Source organism: Trichoplusia ni, chromosome 4 (assembly GCF_003590095.1).
Source record: "Trichoplusia ni isolate ovarian cell line Hi5 chromosome 4, tn1, whole genome shotgun sequence".
Lineage (NCBI taxonomy): Eukaryota > Metazoa > Arthropoda > Insecta > Lepidoptera > Noctuidae > Trichoplusia > Trichoplusia ni.
Window position 1 is genome coordinate 7,621,820 of NC_039481.1, and position 24,095 is coordinate 7,645,914.

Here is a 24,095-nt window from a genome sequence, read left to right on the forward strand (position 1 = left end):
TATTATCACCATAAGTTCTCTATAAAAAGGTTTTAACAGTGCTAAACAAGTATTGCTTAAATACTGTTTATTTATTCCTGTTTTGTGGAGCCAAATATAAAGCCAGCCAAGCAAACTTACATAAATACAGCGATGAAAAGTGGTGTACCTAATGAAATATGTAATCCTCTTTGATGCACTGTCATTATAAGTAATTCACCAAAGAAAAATCAAGCTTCATTGACAGCAAATTTGGCATCAACACAAGTCACATTATTCTTTGGCAATTTCCTACAATAGCTGAAAATTTAATAAATCAATAGTGTGTGCAACATCTTCCTATGTCGTCAACATCGTCCAGTGACTGCGACAACTGCGACTATTGTCAATGCGGTCGTTCGCTAGACAATAATTACAGCTACGACTGCTATGGCAGGCCCATCATCAGTAGTCGCCATGTCCCCTTCTGCTCCAACGTGGGATCCATCCATCCCCTCATATACTATGCTGAAGTTGTAAGTACTCACGTTCGCACGATTTCTGAGACGACTCTTTAGAAGGAAGTCACATGACTTTATTCTATTGGTTAGGTTGTAGGCGTGCTGATCGAGGGCTCCAACCCTTGGGTTCGAAACCCGGATCCGGCTCAAAGAAGAAATAATTGTCTTGAGACTATATCAGTAAGAAACCATTGACTATTAATGCTGATTCTATTTTCCAATTTTCATTAGGCCTTTATAATCAGAAATGTTTTTATTTTTTTACCAAATTAAGTGTGATTGTTCAATATTCCAGCATCGACCAAACCGGAGGCAAAGGTGCGATCAGCCGAGAAAAGAAAAAAATTGTTTTGTGAAAGCCTTTGAGTGGTACACGCAGGTAACCGTTATTACTTATAAACTATGAAACTGTTATAAACACATGGTTGTTATTTTGGTAGCGGGACAGCTCACTACCACAGATTATAGAATAGTACTACGACGACTATAGAGTAGTGCCGTATTTCGATTCCGCTTACTTACTTAATTACTACAACAAGTGCTGGAAAGCCGCTGTTTTAGTAGGTACTTTATAGAGACACGTATATTACCTCCTTGTCAGGAACGAATACCAGCGTCGCCAAAGACTTGCCCGGCAGCTGAGAGATGCGGCTTCGCGAACTGGCTGGACAGCAAGTACATCGAGTATTTGCACGACAGCCGCATGGAGCAGCATGTGTACCAGCTGACCACACAGCCGACTACCACCATTGAACCATGTGCAACCTGGTACGAAAGAGCTGCCGCAGTTTTGTTTTTTATTTATTTTAAGTATTACTTATTACCTACCTAAATACGAATGAGGAACAATATGGCCAGTTTAACATTGATATGACATCATTGGTATGGATTAAATTATTCAATGTGCAGGTGAACTTTAATTTAGGTTTATCATCGACTCGATAAATTATTTTGTATTCTGGTATAGTAACTGGTACTTTGAGAGTATGTTTTTTCTTGAAAATATTTCAATTCGATATCACTAATTTGTTTTCATATTTATCTTCATTTTATGAAATATTTTCAGCCCGTCCCCAGAGCCGTGTACTACGACTAAAAGATTTCCGCGAATGAAAAGGTAGGGTTTAATTTATACTAGGTAATTTGTAATCTATAATCTGGTATTATATGGAGTATTTTACCTTAATTAGCTTCGTAGTTAATTGCAATTAAACAGTTGGTCGTGCATCATGTAAGAATTGTATATTAATATTGTATAGAATATTGACATACGAAAACATGTATGATTTACAATGTTTTGGAGAATGAAGTATTGAATTGGCATATTATTTTCAGCCCGTGGAGAAAACGCAGACGCTCGTGTAAAGATTCGGGTGATGTGCCTGAAAAGTAAGGATAGTTCTGACGACATTTTTGAAAGAAATCATAAATTTATTTATACTTACATGTATTGATGTTTCAATTAGTCTTATTTACAGGTGTCTCAACCAAAGTTGTGAATTTATAATGCAGCCTAAAGATTTAACTCGGGCGGCATCTGACTGCTGCTATCCGTTAGTATTCATTTATCTGTTATCTATTTTCAATTAGACAAAAATATGCACTAGACAGCTAACAACCGTTTATATTGAAGTAACTTCGTTTACCGTAACCGTGACAATTTCTTCAAGTGCCTTTTTACATCCAGGACTACAAACTCCGGCTGCAATAAATCCAATGCAACTGTGATGTCATCGAACCCACCAGGCACATTGCGAGGTACGGGCAAGTCCTTCAGCATGACCAGCGTATGTCGAGAGACCAACCAGAATCCAATCGACATCATCCCTTCTACTGTGCAAGAAGGCTCAAAGACGAAGCCGCCCAACCCACCACCACCATCACCAGACCAGAAAACCTGCTGCGAGTGTCGGGAAAAAATACAGCAAGTGCCATCTAAACCGATGAAATCAAAGAAGACGGATGTATCTTGTCAGTGTCCCGAAGAAAAAGTGGTGCCCGTCGACGAGACGACGCAGTACGAGTGCCTTTGTTTAAGAACTAAGAGTAGTAAAACTAATGTCAATCCTGACGCAGGAGAACCCCTCACTTGTTGTAAATGTGCTGGGGTTAACGAGCCTGCCTCTGATAAGGTAAAATAACAAGACTAACCTATACCCTAAATTAAAAAAAATATTGTAATTAAATTCATAACATCACAAAAGAGGAAATATTTGTGTAAATTAAATAGAGTTAATAATAAAAATAGTCACAAAAGGAAGTTGCTCAGCTAATAATTACGCCGTGTCACAGCGCTAGTTTTCAATGATTCCTTGGGTCAATCTTAAGTTAAATTGACTAAAAATTACAAAAATTGTGGGTTGCAAGGTACTATCAATCATATTCTGTATCTGAGTTATGAAAAGAAAAGTGTATTTTACTTTGTGAAGTCATTGTCGCATTAGTTTATGACATTAATTTAATCGCTCGTTCACATTTCAGACTCGTAGCAAAAGACTATCGAAGTCTGATATCAAACCAACATTCGTACCTTCAACTCAGGAATATACAAGTAAGAAGAAAGAAAAACAAGTTCATGTGTTTTGTCAATGTCCCGAAGAGACAGTAGTGACAGTCGATACCCCGACTCAGTACCAGCCAGCTGCGGCGCCGACCGAGTGCGTATGTGGGGCGCGCAATAGTTTAACTCCGAATGCTAACGTCCCGAACGTTGTTGCCGCTCCTAATAATTACGGTTCCAGCGTTTGTGCCCCCACTCTTCGCACTTCCAGCGTTTATACGCCCACCATTCGCACTTCCAACGTTTGCGACCCCACCCGGCGCACTTCCAGCGTTTGCGATCCCACCCGTCGCTCTTCCGGTGTTTGCGAGCCCACCATCCGCAATCCTACCGTTTGTGACCCTACAGTTCGCACTTCCAATAATGGCGATCTCAACGGTCGTATTCCAAGTGTTTGCGACCCCAACGTTTGCGATCCCCAAATTTGTGCCCCCACCGGTCGAAATTCCAGCATATGTGCCCCAAATGTTTTAAATACTCCCGTTCAGGTAAGAATTTATTTGTTCGCATTCAGTATGCTATACAGTCGATTATCGCATAGTTAAGTCAAGTTCTATTGAAGATTTATTATTTTGTTTCTTCCGATAAGTTACTATCGTATAAAAAGTTTAGGATAACAGTGATTTACCAGGCCATTTCAAAATATAAATGATAGAAGCAGAATTGAATAACTTTAATCGAACTTATGTATAATCTTATTAATATTAATATTATATGTTGTTATTATAAGCGGTCACGAAGCATGTAACATTCGATGACCTCTCACATGAATATTCATGTTTTAGGATATCAAAGAGACGCAGCGAGTGTTCGGTCCGCCGGGTGTGCGCCGCCAGTCCTTCACGACCGTGACTGTGAGCGACGTGGAGGCGAGCGCGTGCGCGTGTGTGGCGGCTGCGGACTCGTGCGTGTGCCCGCCCTCCGATGTGGTCGCCAAGGACATCGTCGTCACCAAGTACTCGCGCTCCCTCACGCTGGTCGCCAACGACGGCGTTCAGACCTCCGACCACTCCATATGCTTCGTAAGTGAACCATCGTCGCCTGTTACGCACTTCCCACGTGTTCCTTACGCAACCGTTACGTCAACCTGTTTTATTACTTTTTAGGAACGAGATGTCGTCAACCAGTATCCGCTTTTTATGAAAATTGTTTGCGCCGATAGATTGAACAACGTTTGCTTTTAGAAGCTCTTCTCAAATGATAAATTTTACCGTCTAAATACCGTCTGACAAATTTTATAATAAAACAAACAATAAAAATAACATAACATTTAATACTTCGTGTTTTATTTATAAAAGTCTATAAAAGTTTGCTATTTACAATATATACTGTACATTTCGTCATTTACAATTCCTAAAGTACTTAATATAAATTAGTTGGGTGGTCCGTATGCTAGGCTCGGCTTGTTCTGCGGCAAGAAATTAAAGCCTGATACGGACTCGGCGGACTGCGAGCTAGCGGCGGGCGCAGGCGCAGGCAGGGAAGGCAAGCCGTAGTCAGAGGAAGGGCTCGATGTCTGCTGGGACAAGGAAGCACTGGATGCCGACGCGGCGGAGCTGGAGCCCGTGCTGAGGGGAGACGACTGCACGAACGAAGATACCTCCACACTCGGTTTGGCTTGTTCCAACGACACGCCCGACACTAAGGACAGGTAGCCGGCATTCTGTGCAACGCTGTGCTCATCGTTCTTGATGATATCCTGTAAGCGGCTGACGACGACCGAGTCCAGCGCGTCTCGGTGGGTTTGACTTGCGTACTGGTTAGAGTCCGCTTGGTAGCTGGAGAGAACAGGTGCGGGTGCCTGGCTGATCAGGGGCTGGGCCTGGAACTGTGGCTGAGCCTGTGCCTGGAACTGTGGCTGAGCCTGTGCCTGGAACTGTGGCTGCGGTTGTTGGTAGTTGTATCCTCCCTGTTGAGGGTATTGCTGCTGCTGCTGTTGCTGCTGCGGATAGTATGCGATGGGCTGGTACACTTGATTGATTGTGTTCAATTGAGCTTGGGGTTGAGGTTGAGGCTGGGGCTGTACTTGTGGTAATGGTAGAGGCTGGGGCTGGATAGCGGGCTGCTGGTACACCGGTGCCGGCGCGGGAGCAGGTGCGCGCGGCGCGTATGCCTGAGGTACACCGTATGAGGGACTAGGCTGTTGATAAATAGGTTGTGGCTGAGGAGAGATCACTGGCAGAGGCTGTGGTTGAGGTAAAGGCGCTGGTGGAGGTGCTGGGTGGTGGTGGTGATGGTGGTGCTGCGGAGGAGGAGGCTGGGGGGCTGGGTAGTGTGGTTGCGGAGCAGGATGTGGGGCGGGCTGGTGGTAGATCGGGCTCGGAGCAGGGTAGTTGTAACCGTTATTAGGTGAGAACTGCTGCTGGGGCGGGAACTGTGGTGCAGGAGCGGGCGCAGGGTAGTGAACGTGAGGCGGAGGCGGCTGCGGCGCGGGCCCACCCGGGTAGTGGAACGCCGGCGCCTGTGGGCCTGGCCGCTGCAGGTTGTACGGGGCCTCGCCCACTACGGCCGCCACCACAGACAGTATCACTAACTGTAAAAACAAATATTTCTATAAGTAGAAATCCACAGCGTCAGCATTAATGATTTTAGTTAAATTTGCATAGTGTAGGTACACAATTTCACTCGGCGGGTGTCACTCACCGCTCTCCTCATGGTTGGCAGGTGCGTGCGGTTGTGTGTAGGACTGTGAGAGACGCTTATGGTTTTATACTCGCCACCACTTCGCTGAATATTGGGGAGCGTCGCCGATCTTAACACATAAATAAAACTATTGTCCGCTTATGATTTCGAAACGCACGCATTCATTATCTAACGGTGGACGCTTCGCACTCACAACACAACCAGATGCAGGTAAATCAACGAAACTATTTCTGTTTATACATGAACTACGGCAATCAAATTTTAATTAAAACAATAGTACCTAGCATAATCAGTCATGTTTAAACTTAATTTAACGTCGGTTTTATGCGATTATGCAATACTGGCTAAATGAAAGCCATGTAGTTATTTGTTAAAATATGAGTGAATTATTAACCAAAACAAATCTTTGATACTTATTTATAAAGTGACAAACAAGAGCAAAAAAAATTAAGGGTACGTAACATGGATGTAAAACTTTACTGAACTGAAAGTATTTTGGTTTACCGAGAGTAGGCGCCACATAAAACAATAATTGACTGCTATTTATGGTACATAAAATGAAGTACAAATACCCATCATTTGATTACCGATTAATTAACATCGCGCAAACAACCCGTCGTACAGTACCGTATTATTCTAGTGCTCAGTAACAAGTTTTGTGGAAGTAAGCGGAAGACTGAATTTTAACGTGGTTGTAGTAGCTAAATATCGCCGTTTTTCTGAACGTCAAATACTGGAATAGGTATGAAATGAAATGAAATTTATATACATATTTAATAAAGTCTTTTCAAATCATATTTTATGACAATTAATAATCGGAGTGTATTAGTTGCTTAAATATTCTTTTCAGAGAGAGATACTTAGTTTTTTACAGAGTAAGTACATCTTTTTCCGGGCTATCAGAATGTTGGGAATGGCCCGGTTATCCAGTTTCACCCGATGCAGCCTAAAATAATAAGTTAGTAATCTAGTTTAATCTGAAAACAATTCCCAAAATTTTATAACCAGTCCAGCAGCTCACGGAAAGCTCCCAAACAATTTCACACAACTCAGTACATCAGACAGTAGCCAGCTCGGGCACACGTAAATTACGCAAATGCGTGACTTTGTTTGCTGACATTATTTCATAGGATAACAGTTTACGAAGTACCGCTATCGTAATCACTTAGCCTTACACCTGTTGCTTTGGTGCTAATTTATATTGTATACTAATATACTTCAAGCATCAAGATAACGACGCCACGCGAATTAACAGGTACTATACTCTAAAATCAACCTGTTATAAAATTCATTCAAAGTTATCTCCATTCAAATGCAATGTTTTGTGAAGCTTGCAAAAAAAAATACGATAGGTATGCTGAGAACAGTGAAAACTGAAAATGGATTTATAATGTAAACAGGATAGGATTAAAATAAATGCGGAATTGCTTAATACTTTAATCATTTTTCACTTTAAATGATAGACCACATGAACAATATTTTTTTTAGAGAACTGTTTTTGGGAAATAATTATAGGCGGTACACTTGAAACTTATACTTATTAAGTTATCCACGTTGACTTGCCCGTATTGAATATCCCAGCATCCATTATGCTTTTTTTTCTAAATTTTACATTATTCATCATCATCCTGGCTTTTTCCCAACTATGTTGGGGTCAGCTGACAGTCTAAACGGATACAGCTAAGTACCAGTGTTTTACAAGAAGTGTCTGCCTATCCGGCATCCTCAACCCAGTTACTTGGGCAACACGTTACCCCTTAGTTGATTGTCAGACTTTTCTAGCATCTGCTATGTTTTTAACAATTATTATTTTACAATATTAGAAGGTTGTAAAACTCGATAACACCTGTTTATTTAAATATAAGGATTTAATATATTCTCGAGAGTTTTTTGTGTAATATTATGCATTTTCAATTTTGTGTTGTGTAACATTTGTTGTATATGTTTATTGTTGTATCATTGGCCGGTCTAGCACATGAAAATATGCGGAATTTCTTATAATTTAAACTATGGCACTATTCTGCGGGTCAAAGGTAAAAAGCGGACCGCATTGCATAAACGCTAGCTTCACATTTATTTGTCTTTCTAATAGTCAAATGCATGGGACATTTAAACACAAACAGTTACCTAATTGACGGATTTGTGTTGTCTCGCTGAACAATAGCTGAACGTCGCAAATGACTGGCAGAGGAGCTCATTTAAATAACCGCATGATGGCTGCTCATAATTAATCACCGATAGGCAGTGGAATATTCTGCACAGCGTTGTATAAGTTTGGCTAGACCATTTATTATGTAATTCAGTTCTAACAGTTATAGCCATTAAATATTCAAGGGGCTGAGGATATTTATAGTAATTTTGTTGGCTTATACCTAGTGGTCTCAAAAATCTGAATATTTACAAGTATCGAGGTGACCGTTAGAGATACACAGTTGTGTAATGTCTTGCTTTAAGTATGCTTTCAACAAGTGTCCCAGATCTGCAGATCATACTAATATTTGTCCACTTTCGACGAACCAATCTTGGATGGTGTAGCAATTTGCCTAATCTTCTAATAATCATACACGTCAATGCCAATAATCGGTTACAACAATCAGCGTGTATTTCTATCAAACGATTTAATTTGATCACAAGCTGTGACCAAACTGTTTTTAACCGGCCTATGCAGTCACCCTGATCGCAGGTTTTCACTGTATCTCTAGACTATTAATATTGGACTCAGCGTTCGCAACGAAACAATAAGCTTAATTACCATAATCAATTCAATTTTATTAAGTTAAAGTTTGCTAATTAATATTGATCTCAGCATGAGACTTTTAGGCTTCGTCATAATGCTCTTGGAGCAATACCCAAAGGTCATCGTCGTCATTAGATATTATCAAAACCGACAATAGAGATAGAAACATAGTAATGACAATTTAGAGTAGTTGCTTGTACGGCATTGATATAGCAATCTATCAATGCCGTACAAGCAACTCTCTCAATCTTTACTAAATTAAAATAGAAAAAAAATGCATGTACAGAATTTTAGATTACCATGAACCGTTTCTCAACGGAAATCCATACCATTATAATAAAGAAACTAAGATCATTTCTTTTATTATTTACGTAGGTGCTTTATCTCTTTTAAATACAAGACCCAAATCATAGATTGTATTGCATTATCCGAAATCACTTTACTTATTAAGCTCTCTTCGTGTTATAGCTTCAACCTGAAAGACTAGTTATAGTGCCCTCTAAGAAATATCGAATCTCAAAATGTAAATATTTACGGAGGAAAATAAGAACTTTTTCCTTGTACGACAGAAACATTACCAGGAAAGAGTGGCTTAGGCGCTGTTGACCTCGCCTTTCAGTAAAAGCTCTCAAAGCCTGCTAGCACTTTTAAACAAGTTTTTAACTTTCGAATTCGTAGTATGAACAACCGTAGACCTGTGTCACGATGGCTTGTGCCGCACCTATCAAGAATATTAAACGTGAATCTTCTAATTACGAGAGCAAACATAACTAGCAATGACCTTCATTTCGAGTCTCGGATTTATCTTTAGCGTAGCGTTTGTCAATGGACGCCGCCAGTCGATGCGGCGACGGCACACAGATGAACTTTATCATTGTTTGTTCACACATCTCGTACGAAGCTACTATGCAAATTTTGTCATAGATATCAAGTGATTCGAAAGACTGGAGAAATGCGATTCAGTACAAATAGGCTAAAGTCGGTTGGGTAACATATAAATTCGAGGGTGACAGATAAATTTGACTTACGGCCGTAACAACATTGCCTAACCTAGATCTTATTTGTTGTTATAGCGGTAACAGAACATACATCATTATGTAAAAATGTCGACTGTCTAGCTATCACTTCTCATGAGCAGCCTGGTGATGGACGGACGGGCAGACGTACGGAAAAACAGCGGTACCTCACCAATGAGGTTTCGTTTTTACCCTTTCATTACGGAATATATTCTAGTCTACATAAAAACGTGGTGAAACGAAATGATTAATTATGTATTAACTTTATTAAAGTCTTGGCCGTACAATACAATACAACTTTTTTTGTAAATAGTAGTGCTAAGTAGTAAAAAACAGAACGAATATTTAAAAAAGAACTATTTCATCATCAAAATTAAAATTTATTATTATCGAGTATTAAAGCACCCGACACAAACAAAATCTGGCTGTTATGTCAAAAATTAAACGTTTTCAATGTGGTCGGCTTGCGTTAATCGACCTCATCCCATAATAAAATCGTGTAAATGGCTCCAGTTTTATGGCGAAACAAGCGACACATCCGGTGCCGGAGGAAAAATATGCATATGAGTCAATAGGTTGGTATCTCCAGAGATTTTCAATAATATTACACACACGATGGTATTACCAGACAATTTTGTTTCGTTGTAGACGCAGACTATTCCATTTGCTTTCGATGGAGATACTAAAGCAACTGAAATACTGAAAATATTCCGCTGGAGGCTATGTTCTTCAAAATACATCTCGGTGCGCTCATAATATTAAATGACAACATGTTACACTGTCAGTAGTCTCGGTCGGAGGTCTCTGCTCAAACAATGAGGTAAGAGAGAAACTTTTCTCTTGTTTACAGTTCCGTCACTTCGCACCTCTTTATCTAACTATTTTGTACATCTCCACAGCACATTTTGTTCTTAGATAATACATAGCATTGATAATAAACGAAGATGACATTTAGCACGCTTGAAAGCATTACGAATTAAGTCTGAGTATGTTTCGCACGCCCATACCCGTCCCCTATCTGATTAAAATTTCATTGTTCTTAGTTTTGATCAGTGCTAATAAATAAAGCTCAATTTCCTAACATAATTAAATTCATACAAACAGATGTATGTAGAAGATAATTTTAACATGGACTAAGTATTTGTTGGTCTTGTAATCTCAGCACAATTAAAAGGCTAATATTTATTTTGCGGTAAAACTTCCCAGCTCTATGGCTGTTCATCAAAGGCTGCGTTAGTTTAAACTACTAGTATTTGTGTAAGAAGAGCTGCGAGAGAGTAATAACAGTTAGAAATCGGCCTATCATATACCTATCGTCGAGTGAATGTCGGCTTATCAATAACGAAAGGTCAAATTTAAGTCCATAATAAATTCAGTTTTACGTAATCTAACGTTTAATTAAAATATTTTCTAATGCAATATTAGGTTTTAAGAGAATTGTGTGTTCTAGAGCGATGAAGAAAAATGTAATATGCCTCGAGCTTCGACAGTATATTTTAATATGAATGTAATCTTAATTCAAAGTGTTAAATAAGCAATTAATTCTAATGCCGCATGCCTATTGATTTTAAATGATTACACAACCGTTTTAAAAAGTCATATCAAACATCTGGATAATATTTAACATTCTTAATTTTCTAATAATAAACTTGTTAATTTAAATAAAATTGAAATTACAAAACATTATTTATAATTGTATCAACATTTAATGACATTTAATTTCATAAATACCTAAATGATATTTTCCGTCGTGTATAGTTTCATCGATCATCGTCATCCGACACAAGTGCATGTGGTGTCCGCGCGCCGCTACTTCCTGAGCGGGTAGTCCCGCAGCGGCGTGTGCGGCGCGAGCCCGCGGCCGCCCGCCAGCTGCGCCTCCCGCGCCTTGCGCTTCGCCACGATACGCTCGTGAGTGCGCTTCATCTCCATTATCTCTTTCATTTCCTCCTTTTCCTCATCCTATCAAGAAAAGGATGCTAAACTTAGATTTTTTATTTTTATTTCTTTACGTAACTGTATGCAAAGCACCTAATTATAAATGTTATCTAGTTAATTAAAAACCGCAAGCCAAAACACATCATGTAACGATTTCTTAACATCTTTAAATTCAACATTTTCGTCACATATTTTCAGGTGATAATAAAGAGAGAGATTTTTTTTTCTAGTGAAAACCATAGTTACCAAATACTATGAGAATATTTACCGTGCTAACATTCTATTACGTATGGCACCTTGTATTAATCGTTACCTTCTGGTTGATCCTGAGCACGAGTGCCCTCTTCCCGTTCGCCATGGGCTGGCTGTACGTCAGCAGCTGCTTCAGCCGCTGCGCTGGCGGCACCCCTCGCTCCACCACCAGCACAATCCTCGCCCACTGGCGCTGCCACTCATTCCTAGTTTCTGCTATCTTCTGGTACGTATTGCCCATCATGGCGATCAACATGTTCACCAACAGAATCGCCACAATGATCATATACACCACGAATAGCAGCTGCAATTACGAAATATCAACTGGTTGGTGGTTCTATTCATGCTTTTAATTAAATTAGTTCTAATGGAATTTTAAATAAACTATTAATATTGGTCGGCCTTGTGAGTTAAAAAGATTACCACATAATATTGATATAAGTATTTGGGTTACTTTAATTTTAAACTGTATCACAAATATGTAACTATAAATTTAAACTTACGCTACCATTGGTGATGTTATGTTTACAAAATATAAGAAATTTTAGAAATGAACTAATGACATTTACGCCCTAGTTGGACTCTTAGCAAACCTTTGTAAAGTTACCTAACATGTGACAAATGCCTGTTTTGTTTCGAGTCATTAATTGTAGACAGTCTAACATTGATTAATCTTTAAGTAACCCTGACTTAGAGGTACTTAAGCAAGATGCGTGCAGAAATTAGCACACGTCTAGTTTGATGAGTAAAGCAAATACGAGTATTATGGCCGTAACTATGTCACAAACTTGTACAATGTAAAGAAACTTTTGGTGATTTGGTAATTTCAACAATGATTCATATTAAACAGGTGTGTGTGTAAAAAATATAACTGTATGCGGCCTAAGTATTTAAATATTCTAGCCTACATTTTATATCGGTTTCAAGCTATTATTTAATTAACGACAAAGCTAAGAAAGCATGCAAAATCTACGGCTATAAATCATTTCGTATGTACTGTAGATTGTCCATAAGTCAACAATTATGGTTATCACGTGTTACGCTACCGGCTGCTTGTTCATGTTTGTTTAATGTTAGGGCCTCGTGTCACCGTGAAATATGACGAAATGTGTGAAAATATCGTAATACGAAAATGCTAATGAAAAAAGGGATCAAGGATGAATTGATCAGTTTCACATTGAACATCAGGTTGTGACATGCGACACTGAGGTCAGAAACATCTAATATTACTTACTTACTTATTTGTTAATTTTATTAGCCATTTGGATCTCAAGGAGAAATATAATTTTAATATTGTGAGGCAGTTTCCTAATGATCAAAACACTGTTAGCAACTTAGTTTTGTTTGTTTCAATTATTTTTACACGAACCTTAATAAAAGTTTTTATGACAACAGCTAGCAACGACATAAAACGATAAGAACTGAAGTTTAAAAAAGGTACGTGCTTGAATGTTCTACTCTTGAGGCACATAGTGTAGTTTGTTGGCTCTACAGCGAATATTGGGCAATATAAAATTTAAATGTGTAAAAGCTTTTATTATAATTCTCTCTGCTTTTAATATAGAAATTCTTCGTTCGCATAATTACCGACTACGCATATTATTACTACTATTATTCCCTTTAACTACATATTATTATCAGGTCGCATTCAATTCAGTTGCCATTACTAATTGCTTAGTCTGTGTCGACAAGGAAAGATTTACGACGGCTTTGGTGATTCACACCTTTACTTTTTATTTTAGCACATCTTTAGAACAAAATTATATTTTATTTGTTTTGCGGTTTTCTATATTCGTAGCAGTTTAGGATACTACACAATTTTATCCTTAAGAACCTAGTTTGTTATTTGGGAATTGAATATAATCTTTTCCGATAAGAAGTAAGAAGTTTAAATTATTTGATTCTTCCGATGGCTACTGTACCTTAGCTTCGATCTCGTGGTCGGTCCTATCGAAGGCGCCGTAATAATCAGAGAAGGAGGTGAGTGACATGAGGAACATGGCCATGATGCTCTCCATGGGCGACGGCATGGGGTTCGACACCGAGTCGTCCACGCCCTCCGGTGTGTTGGGGTTGTCAAATGATAAGAATATTACGTAATATGCTGGGGAAAAATAATATTCAAATGGTGTTAATTTGTTGACAGTTTAAAAAGAAGGAATATGCATTAATTTTAAATGCAAAGAACCAAATTCAAATAGTTATTAGAGAAAGAAAATTAGGAAGACGAGTCGCTACGACTCAACGTGCATTTAAATATCAATGTTCATAGTACATTCAGATATACCTTGCGAGAAACCCATAACGAAGACCAAATAAATGCAGACGAACCGAAGTAAATCTCCCATCACCATTCTGTAGATCATCACCACGAACGGACCCACAGTTTTGAAACCTCTAAAAAACAAAAAAAAGTTTACCTTTACATTACCTTTGAACCGGTTTTTAACGGAGTTTGGTATGAAAGAGTCTGTTAACCTGCAGAAGAACAAGAAGTAAGGTGCAGTGGTAAGCATGATAATGACCGCAAGATGATCCTCTTCTTCGTCGGCACACCAGAGCCGCAGTGTTGGGAGTACCAGCATCAACAGACAGGACACCAAGAACATCACGCTACAACAGTAAGCAAACATTTTTACAAAAAAAATACATGGAGCCATAAGTTTTACAACATAAAACCAATTTTCCTCACCGTGAAGGCACTGTGCTTAAGTTTTCCACAAACATTTTGAGTCCGAGGAACCTTGCTTCCCTTAACGCAGCTCCGACGTAAGCCAGCGCACCCACCCACAAAAGAAGTTCAGCTGTTATTCTCACCTACAATGAGAATAAAACTGAAATCTTATAAGGAAATACGATACATAACGAACTAGTAGGTGTAGAAACACTTACCTTAGCTTGCCAGGATTCAAAGTTCATCAGTCTGCAATCTTCTGTTAGGTCTTCCCACCAGCCTTCCATATCTGATTCCCTTGGACCTATACATGTTTAAACTCCCTTTAACTGCACTTCCATTCCATCAAAATCTCTCTCTAGTAATAAGAAATTACAAATATTATTTGTCTTCGTGATTTTACATGTAAGATGTTTCTGTTTACTTAGTTGAATAAAAATAAAACCTAAAAAAGTTTTAATAGTTCTATTTATTCATTCTGAGCTAAGGTCTTGACTGTTTTAATATAAACTAAGTTACGTTTATCTTTTTCCTTAGTGTGGCTCTTGAAGCGTGCGCACTGCGGTCCATCAGGTTTGCTCCCGTTAATCATCTCCACAGCACCGGGATCGAACTCTGTACCGTTCAATGGCATTGTACAGTTTTCTACAAGGAAAAAGTAAAGGTTAATGCAACCGGTTTAAAATGATAGTGTTTAAAGTCTTCACTGCTTATTTAACAACAGTATTAACTGTATTAAAGAGCATAATAAAAAGCTTTATCTTAAAACAAATAAAGCGTCGAAAGTTGAAAGTTCCATCAAAGTGATTGCGTTTCGCGGTTTGCGACACAAAAAGGTCAAAGGTCCGACCATTTGTTACAACCATAAAGCTAAACCTACACCAAATGATGCGGGACTTAAATCATACCGGTTGATTAAAGCGATTGTTATGTAATACAACATATCAGAGAAACCTACCTCTTTGGAGGAATTACTACTATTATTTTAATTTGAAAATAATATCATGTAATATACGCGAGTAGAGTGGGTAAAAACAAGATACATTTGTTGGTAAAACACTTTGGTCATCAAACAGCTAGCCATCAGCATTTTTCATAGGGACCGAAATAAAATTAAGTGACTTTATCAAAAAAAAATGGTTTATGAAAAAATGATACAATACTATGTATTCCTTTACTTCTAATACATGAACAGTACAGTTGATACTGTATCTGTCAACCACAGGGTGTTGCAGTAATAACAAGAAGTAGGTGCAAATATATGAAAGAGGTGTAACAATCTCAGGGTTTGTATAACTCACCAACTTCTATAACGAGGTCCGTATCATTAACAGGTCCGACAGTAGCGTTCAGTGCTGTCGTATTGAGTGCCCTGTCAGGAGGCCCAGGCCTCAGGGTGAAGCATACCAGGGAGATAAGGAAGTAGCACGAGAACAGTATGAACTGGCGGTAGAAGCGGAACTTCACGAACGTGTTCCATTTGGTCTTCAGAAGGTCGATTAGCATGCCTTCTAGGAGGCCTAAATGTTCGTCCTTTTCCTATAAATGGTTTCGATTTAATCAGTACAAGGCTGTACAAAAACGGCACTTTAAAACTTTATTTTATGACATGGAGGTGTTTTCTTATGAATACGATAGGTCTGGGGAAAACGAGGATATGAAATGTAAAGTACTCCAACGTAAACACAACTTACCCCAAAAACGACCAAATTCAGTGCTGAATCTTTACAAATGAACCCGGTCTCGGTATCAATAGTGTCGACTTGTCCCAACGGGTAGGCGGCGCAGGTGGTTGCACCTATCTGCCAGTAGATCTCGCGTTCGATGTTCAGGATATGGAAGAACATGTCCGTGCGAGCCAGCTTGGCAGCTAATGTTAAAGGAGTCAGGTTCTGCACGTTGCGAATGTTTAGAGATGCTCCCACCTCAAATGCCATGTCGAATGTCTCCTAGTTTGGTAGAAAAATATTTATTACTCATCTAAAAGCATTAATGAGATAATTTTGAGTAACTTTCTGAAAGCAGATTAATATTCGTTAGCCGACGTATACTTATGACGATAATCTAATATGGAAATGTATCAAGATGACAGAACTCTTCCAATTATCGACGGATTTAATTCATAATGTGTTTTAATAGGGTTCAGCGTAAGTAGTAAAGATGTTTTAATCAAACAGTCGATCTGATAAAATTATTTAGCTCTGTTTTTTGTTGACTTTACACTATTACGGAGAACGGTCAATGCGGAAACGCCGATAAGTGGTTCATAATTAAGTTGCAAGCACATTTTGTTTTTATTACTAGAAGTCCCTAATGAAAAAACAATTGTTTTCTATTAGTTCAATAACACCCATCTCTCCCGATAGTGGCTAACCTGCTTCTCGTAGATGACGAGCATGTGCAGCACGGTGTTGCCGTTGGTGTCCTGCTTGTCGGGGTCGGCGCCGCGCGCCAGGATCAGCCGGTAGCACTCCTCCTGGCCGAGACAGGCCGCGAAACTCAGAGGGTACTCGCCCCAGTACACGTAGCTAGACATGGCATAATATTTTGGTGGTTTTTGTTGGTACTACCATCTATAACTATACACATTATGAGGATGTACTCATAATATGTAGATATCCAGTAATACACAAGGATATTACAATTATTGGCGAGTGCGGTTGGCTTGCCTCATGTCACGCATAAATACTAGGGTATTTATGCTAAATGTGTTACATACCCGTTATAATTCGTCTCGGGTTGTACGTTAACCCATTCGTGGTCAAAGGAGTCGCTTCTCGAAGCCTTTTGGTCCTCGGGGCACATGAAGTTGCCATAGCAACGCTCATGGTAGTTGGCTCCAGCGTCCAGGAGAAATTTTACCATGGTCGGGTCTTCGTTTACTATTGTTATATGGAGCACGCTTTCACCTATATATGGGAAGGAGATTATTAACTTGTAATGACTCACAAATATTTGTGATTGTTGTAATACAAAATAGGCAACCCCACTTTTTTTCAAAGCAATACTACAATGAGTTCCAGAACATTTTTACGCAATCACATCTTCAAAAACCCCGCAAAAGGCAGAAAAGCTCATGAAATAAAAGCTTCTTTGCGATATTACCCGCACACATACGGCTAGCTAGACCAATATTTTCCTCATCTTATTATTGTTTGACTATGAATCGATTTCGTACGTGACTGCTAGGCTGATTTGGAACCAATGAATTCTATATTTTGCGGAACTAGCAGACGACTCGACGCCAGTAATACTTAAGTAGGTAAAACAAACTTACAGATTAACCACAGGCTCTTTTTGAAAATCACGATAATTCGTATTTTTATTTACCTGGTTAAATATTTTAAAAGAACATTATTAAATGCAATTACAAATGTAGTTTTACGTTACCCTGTGCTCTAATATGTTTTGGACTATTTATGTTTTAGAACTAACCACAATATTCATCGCCCATGTAGACGTCGTTGATGAGTTTTGGGTAGAACCGAAGTAATCTCTTAGCCAGGTTAGCCAGCAATGAGGAAGCGTTCAGTAGACACAAGTGCAGAATGGTTTCTCCGACAGCACCACGCTCCTTTAAGACACAGAGATGTAAGTTTACAATAAGAAAAAGTACATACGGATATTCGACTAGAGATGATGCGACGGTTCAATGGACAGCAACTAACTCAATAGGTTAATTTATTACATTTGACTAGCCAGCTTTTTAAAGTTACAAAACTACAAAGTAATTTAATTCGGGATCTTTTGCGAAGCTTTGAGAAATGTTAAAACAACAACATTTTTTAATTATACATATAATAGAACATAATATTATTTATTTTGATTTATAGTTCGAATATGAGTAAAACTTCTTGACTTAAAATTACTAAATGAAATAGTTCACTATACCTTAAGATCCCAGCATAATTCTTTATACCCTGAAGGGTTCGCATCATACTGCTCCTGAGTGACGAGCGGCCAGTCTTTCTCCACGTCAAACTCTTCGTCAGGATTCTCCATATGACGCAATGGCGGCAACTAACATAACATTATTATGGTAAAATATTTATATTCAAAATTACATAGTTAAGGGGACTAAGCCAGGTGGCCTATTACCAGCCGTGTACTGCAACGGCCACATTCATGTTATGTCATAATGCTACGAGAACCTTACATTTATCAAGTTATACATGGATTGGATTATTATACAAGAATTACAAAATTATTAATCATCACCAGTTTATGTCTGGGCCTCTCTTTATTCCGTAGCAGCACTAGATGCGACACTGGTATATAGCGGCCCTTGCCCTTGTTGTATAGAAACGGCTCCACCTTGGTTTTTATCGCGTGGTCGATCTCCGCGTATTGCTTGTTCTGTAAAGCTCTCTTCATCATGTCTACTAGAAGACCACCTCCTATACAAGTAATAAAAATCTTCAACTGCAGCTTCTACTAACAGCCAACACTTACAAGAAAGTAATTAAGGTTGAGTTCAAGCTAAATGAAAAGCATAATATTAGATACTTTCTTTAATTTTAGACATATTTAGGAGTTAGTATACAAGACTTACATATTATTTTGCCTAACGAAAAACCACTTTAGCTCCTCACGATAGTGCCTACTTCAGTCTGCAAACGATTGCAAGATTAGCCACTAACCTTTGATATCGACGAGCTTGTACAGTTTCTGCTGCGAAGTCCCCGCCTGCTTCTTAACACCACTAGTAACATTACTTTCTGTATTACCCATTGCTGTCTACTTACTGAATTACACAATCAATAACAAGTTGTTACTTATCCTCTTAAATGCATTAAAACTAGGAGCGACACTGTTTAGTTATTGATCAAACTTGATACCGTTACTATACCGATACTGGCAACCAAGCACGAAAAGCGGTAAGTAAGCGACAGATAGCGAGCAAACACTTTTTCCTGATTGAATTTGTTTTATTAAGACAACACCTTTAGGAAAGTTTGACATAATGAAGTGAATTTATATGCTTTTGCAACACTAATTGATTAAACTAATTTGAGATGAATCATTGTTTGGATACTTTATTTTATTGACTGCGAGGAGGCCTTAGCATTAGATAGAATATTTCCAGAAAGCTTAGAATAGACGCACTGAAGAACAATCCCACGATTCCTCCAATAGTAACTGAAGTATGTAAAACAATGAAAAAAATATATTTATTTGCATGATTGTAATTGACATTATCATTTTCGTTCCTTAAAGCTTCTTTAAATTCTTACCTACTAAATCCAAATTATCTCGAAGTAAATTCCTCTGGTACCTGAGTGTAGGCAGTGATACCATTTTGACCTCCACGGCGGCTCCTTCCCCAGATTCCTCAGGCGTCCATCTGCTGTGGAGATATTCTTCAATCAATAACAAACCTAACTTTCCTAGGTTTATGTCAAAAATCCTTAAAATACATTTAGGAAAGGGTAAAATGCTTACGAAATAAAATTTATAGTGGTTACTTCACTTTCCACGCACGAAGGTAAACAAAGTTCTTTGGCATTTTTGTCAACGCCTGCCTTAACTTTAATGTTATCTGAAAATTTGATGAAATGAAGATTAACATTATTTTGAACGGTACAACACATTACGTATAGGTGTTTCTATGTTACTGATATTACTTTCGTATGTTTGCCAACAGTTGATTCCCGTGTAATTGCAGTACATCCCTTTATCTGAAACCAGGAAAGAAACAACTTAACGCCGTTTAATTTGAAATAAATACAGCATCTGCATGGCAATTCTCATGTTGTATTAGAATATTATATTCAAGAAAAAAATATTACATTAAAAGGGCCAAAATGTATAGCAACAGTTATCATAACTACTTACAACTGAGATCTCGCGCAGGGTGTACACATTTACAATGTTGATAGGTCTCCTCAGTGCCAAGCGCCAACCGGCAGGCGCCGTAAGAGTACACCTGAGGAACGGCTACTGTTAATCCTAATATCCGCAATTAGGCACGGAGTTCCAGCCAAACCGGGTAACAAGGAATTTACACACAAGTATAAAGGATAGTGTGATAAAACGTGATGACGAGTTCTATATATTTTATGTGATTTTCGTAAAGCGAAAGCTTTGTAGAAAATATTGTCGAGGAAAAAATCAAGAGACATAGAAATACAAACAAAATGACTAGAGATATCTTAATGATTTACCGGGTAAGTATAAAAAGGATTGTCGATAGTCTCATGCAAGTAGCGACATTCCCTCACGTTGATATCGGTGTTTGCCAACAACTGATCGTTGACTACCTCCACGATGGAGAACAAGATGTTTGCCTTGTTCTCAGAAAATGGGTGGACCACATTCTTTAACTTTGCGTCTAAATTGTTCGTAGATAGTTCCTCCGTACTGTGGACTGAGATCTAGAAAGAGAAATATATTTAGGTCCCACATTCTTAATGAAAGCTGCTTAATCTAGGAAACTACAACCTACTTAGGAATGAGCCGCTCTATCTACTTCACTCTGTTTCTGTAAATGTGTAGATTGGCCCTAATGGAAATATCATTCTACATGGAACGACACTCCAGTATTTTTTAAGTAATGTTGAGATGAGATTTATAACAGCACGGATAGCAGATAACTTTCCAAGCCAAGCCCACTGTGTCCGGCGAATCACGGATTCAATCGCCTACAAGCATTTATGTAATCCATGAACGTTTGTCTTAAGTCTGGGCGTCTACATGCATATGACTTGAATGTTCGTGTAACTCCCTGCGACACAAGGATTTAAAATCCTTAATGGGGGAGTCGCTTTTTTTAATGTTAGTTTTAAAGTATAATATCCGACCGTCGCGTCTTATCGTCTTTAATATTTTAAAGTTGGCCTTTTAATCTTGGTAAACATTGATGTACTTAAAAATACTGTTATCTTGTCAACATCATATGACAAACGAAAACATTCTAATCAGTAATAGGTACCTGAGTATCAGCCAACAGGCGAAACTTCAACACTCCCGGGCCCGTAGTCCTGTTCACTACGAACCGAGCTAAATTTCCTCTGTAACATTAAAATGAGACATTGGTACAATTAGGCAGTGATATCAGTGGCGTAACGATCTTATCAGTGATAGTAGTATCATGGTAGTATCGCTCACTTGTGCTGTAGAGTGTTGAAGGAGAAGCAAGGCCCGCGCTCCGAGTCCACCGAGCGGAAATATTCACAACATGGGAATGGAACGCCGTTGTATTGGCACTCGAATACCAGCTCAGGACAACTCCTGTGCACCTGGTAGGATTATGGAGTATCTTAAAAGGGTAAGTCTGTTAGGTAATTTGTGTGTAAACAATAATGAAAACTAGATAAAAATATTTTTTTTAGGTTATTACGAGAAAAAAGAGCAAACCTTCGGATTCAGAAGTCCATAAATAAGACCAAGTATAATTAAATGGCAAATATAAAAAAATCTTTCGACTTTATGTTAGAAAATGCATAAAAAGTCAGTTTAAAGAAAGTGCTGACTGTTTGACTATTTGATAATTTCGTTATTTAGCCATATTACGAGGAAGCATCTTTTAGCCACCGGGTGATACATATCATAATCATCGTACATTACATTTTCCGCGGCCTTAACTTGACGTTTTTTCAAATACCAGGTTCTCCGGGTAAACAAGTGTTCCTTGATACTTTGTCCCTTACATTTTCGATGATGCTCCTCCAGGGCACGTCGCAGGCGACGAGTGCGCCGCAGGGCGCGCAGTGCTCCACTGTCCCCGAGCAGTAGCCGCGCACGAACAACACGTCCGTCAAGTACCGCCGGACGTTGTTGTTCAAAGGCTCTAATAATTTTGCTGTAGAGTATTATAGGGTACTTGTAACATAACATGGTCATATGTTATGCTGGGCCAAAGCTTAAGCTTAAGCTGGTATCATAGCGTTACCCAAGCATATATACGGATACATAAGATACGTATGATAAGTTTTAAATGAAATACGTACAACTGGAAAAGGGTTTTCCGATTTTTGAAACTAGACAAACAATTATAATAGTACTATCTACCTATTGAACGTACACAATATCGGTTAACGACTAGTGATTCAACTGGCCTATTTAAATAAAGCAAAAATCCACAAGAATTAACTAATGCATTATTTTTGGGTCAAGATCGAGATGATTAATAACCCCTTCACTAATAAGGCCATTACTACTTAACCGCAATTAATATAAGGAAATTATCTACTAAATTGTCGCAGTATTTTGTATTGTTTAGGTTAATTATGCCTAATTAGTAGATGCAATGACAAGTTGTAAACTTGCACATGGACTTGTGTCCCAATCTATGCATGATCACGTTTGTTTGCTAGAGTAAATATTAGTCAGCATTATAGGTATGTAGGCAATAAACAATAGATAGACAAATAGAATAAGCAGTTTGTAAAACTGCTTGTGTTTAATTACCCTGACTTCATCGAAATGTTAGCTTTACCTTTCGACATCCGTGAACATCTTCGGACTAGATCCTCAATCGTATTTAAGAGATCTGGGGCTTTACTATCACTTATTTAAATAATAGTACTAATTTGCCGATGTCAGCCACGATGACTAATGTCAATGATTAGAGTTTCTACGCGTGTGTTGAAGAAATATCAACAACCTTGGGGGCTTCATTAGGTCTGCCGATCCAGCAGGATTGTCTGGAAGGGTTAGGTACTAGGCCCCGGCACAAAAAAGGAAACTAAACCCCACCCATGAAAGGAACGAGCAAGTTTAGTCAGTTAAAGTCTGACATTCCCCTTAACCTCAACCCAAAAAGCGTGTGGAATGATTTGATAATTTCTAATCCGCGAAAATAGTGTAGCGAAGGCCCCTTTTTATTATTATAGTAGTAAATGATTCGCGGCTAATGATAACTTACGATACAGATCAATGAATCTCCGTAGTGTTGTCTTAGTGTTGTGCTGCTCACACAGCGTGACGGCTGGGAAGGTGGTGGTCCAGTCCAGGTAGCTGGTGTCGGGCGTGAAGTTCACGTCCTCGCCGCGCTCCACCGCCGGCTGCAGCATCAGGTACAGACAGCCGGACGACGCTAGCAGAGTTACTAACCAGAACAGCCTGATGATGCGAAATGTTTTGAGATAATGTAGCTAATATAACTCATGAATAGACCACCCGCTGGAACATAGAACCTTCTCCTCCTATTAGCTAACCGTTTTTGGACGGTTAGTCCGAATTGCTCTTAGTAGAGTAACATAATACAGAGAACATTTTATATACCTTGTAAGCATGTTTCCTTTGACACTAAACAAGTGTTTTATCCCATGAATGCCACTATTTTGTCCAAAATAAATTAATCCTTTTCTCAGAAATTTTAGAACTTTGTGTAACCACATTTTTATCATTGAAACCAGAGGGCAAATGCAGTTACAATTTGAAAGTGAATTATTGGAAACTGTACTACTAAACTATAATTGCGTGCTGTGTTAGGGTATTATTAAATAGCTTTCCAATCACTTAAAAGCTTTAATAAGCTACGATTAGGTTAAAAAGGTTGTGTGTAAATAAATAATGAATTTACTATTAACTTATTAGAATATCTACTTCACTAACTATAATCAATTTATTGCTAACACTCAATTGAAATTACCTCGTAATGATTTCAATGTCAGATCGAAGATAAAAATAAGATACAAAGTAAAGAATTATTCATTTATTAAAAACTTACAATTCTAAATGAGCATATTAATAAATACGAACTATCAAACGTTAATTATATAAATACAAGTAGTTAAATCTAAGAGTACTTTATAAACTATTGGCAAGCAATAAAGAATCAATAAGTCAACTT

At 38.5% G+C, this 24,095-nt stretch overlaps 4 protein-coding genes across 6 annotated transcripts; 1 reads left to right on the plus strand and 3 right to left on the minus strand.

The window, feature by feature from the left end:
- Window positions 1–81: 81 nt before the first annotated feature.
- On the plus strand, window positions 82–4,313 carry LOC113492836 (flocculation protein FLO11-like). 3 transcript variants are annotated; one of them, XM_026870519.1, is made up of 11 exons: window positions 82–494; window positions 570–659; window positions 775–858; window positions 1,081–1,247; window positions 1,546–1,596; window positions 1,815–1,868; window positions 1,946–2,032; window positions 2,167–2,611; window positions 2,961–3,527; window positions 3,825–4,061; window positions 4,146–4,313. In XM_026870519.1, the coding sequence occupies exons 1-11, from the start codon at window positions 321–323 to the stop codon at window positions 4,221–4,223; spliced, it is 2,034 nt and encodes a 677-aa protein (XP_026726320.1). In that variant the 5' UTR covers window positions 82–320; the 3' UTR covers window positions 4,224–4,313. The 3 variants fall into 3 exon arrangements, with proteins under 3 accessions (XP_026726320.1, XP_026726321.1, XP_026726322.1); XM_026870520.1 differs by having other exon boundaries at window positions 1,958–2,032; XM_026870521.1 differs by lacking the exon at window positions 570–659.
- LOC113492840 (leucine-rich repeat extensin-like protein 3) lies at window positions 4,295–11,253 on the minus strand. The gene is made up of 3 exons (XM_026870529.1): window positions 11,167–11,253; window positions 5,683–5,791; window positions 4,295–5,572 (listed from the first exon to the last, which is right to left on the minus strand). The coding sequence occupies exons 2-3, from the start codon at window positions 5,692–5,694 to the stop codon at window positions 4,412–4,414; spliced, it is 1,173 nt and encodes a 390-aa protein (XP_026726330.1). The 5' UTR covers window positions 5,695–5,791; window positions 11,167–11,253; the 3' UTR covers window positions 4,295–4,411.
- On the minus strand, window positions 11,119–19,213 carry LOC113492835 (transient receptor potential cation channel subfamily V member 5). Its single transcript, XM_026870518.1, has 16 exons — window positions 18,940–19,213; window positions 18,518–18,696; window positions 18,191–18,319; window positions 17,735–17,873; window positions 17,019–17,208; window positions 16,674–16,827; window positions 15,994–16,248; window positions 15,601–15,838; window positions 14,819–14,944; window positions 14,518–14,603; window positions 14,318–14,442; window positions 14,104–14,238; window positions 13,913–14,022; window positions 13,548–13,729; window positions 11,687–11,929; window positions 11,119–11,397 (listed from the first exon to the last, which is right to left on the minus strand). The coding sequence occupies exons 1-16, from the start codon at window positions 19,028–19,030 to the stop codon at window positions 11,245–11,247; spliced, it is 2,535 nt and encodes an 844-aa protein (XP_026726319.1). The 5' UTR covers window positions 19,031–19,213; the 3' UTR covers window positions 11,119–11,244.
- Window positions 19,214–19,340: 127 nt separating this feature from the next.
- LOC113492841 lies at window positions 19,341–23,818 on the minus strand. The gene is made up of 10 exons (XM_026870530.1): window positions 23,166–23,818; window positions 21,949–22,100; window positions 21,407–21,537; window positions 21,231–21,309; window positions 20,464–20,673; window positions 20,135–20,225; window positions 19,924–19,977; window positions 19,742–19,838; window positions 19,534–19,646; window positions 19,341–19,438 (listed from the first exon to the last, which is right to left on the minus strand). The coding sequence occupies exons 1-10, from the start codon at window positions 23,311–23,313 to the stop codon at window positions 19,341–19,343; spliced, it is 1,173 nt and encodes a 390-aa protein (XP_026726331.1). The 5' UTR covers window positions 23,314–23,818.
- Window positions 23,819–24,095: the final 277 nt, after the last annotated feature.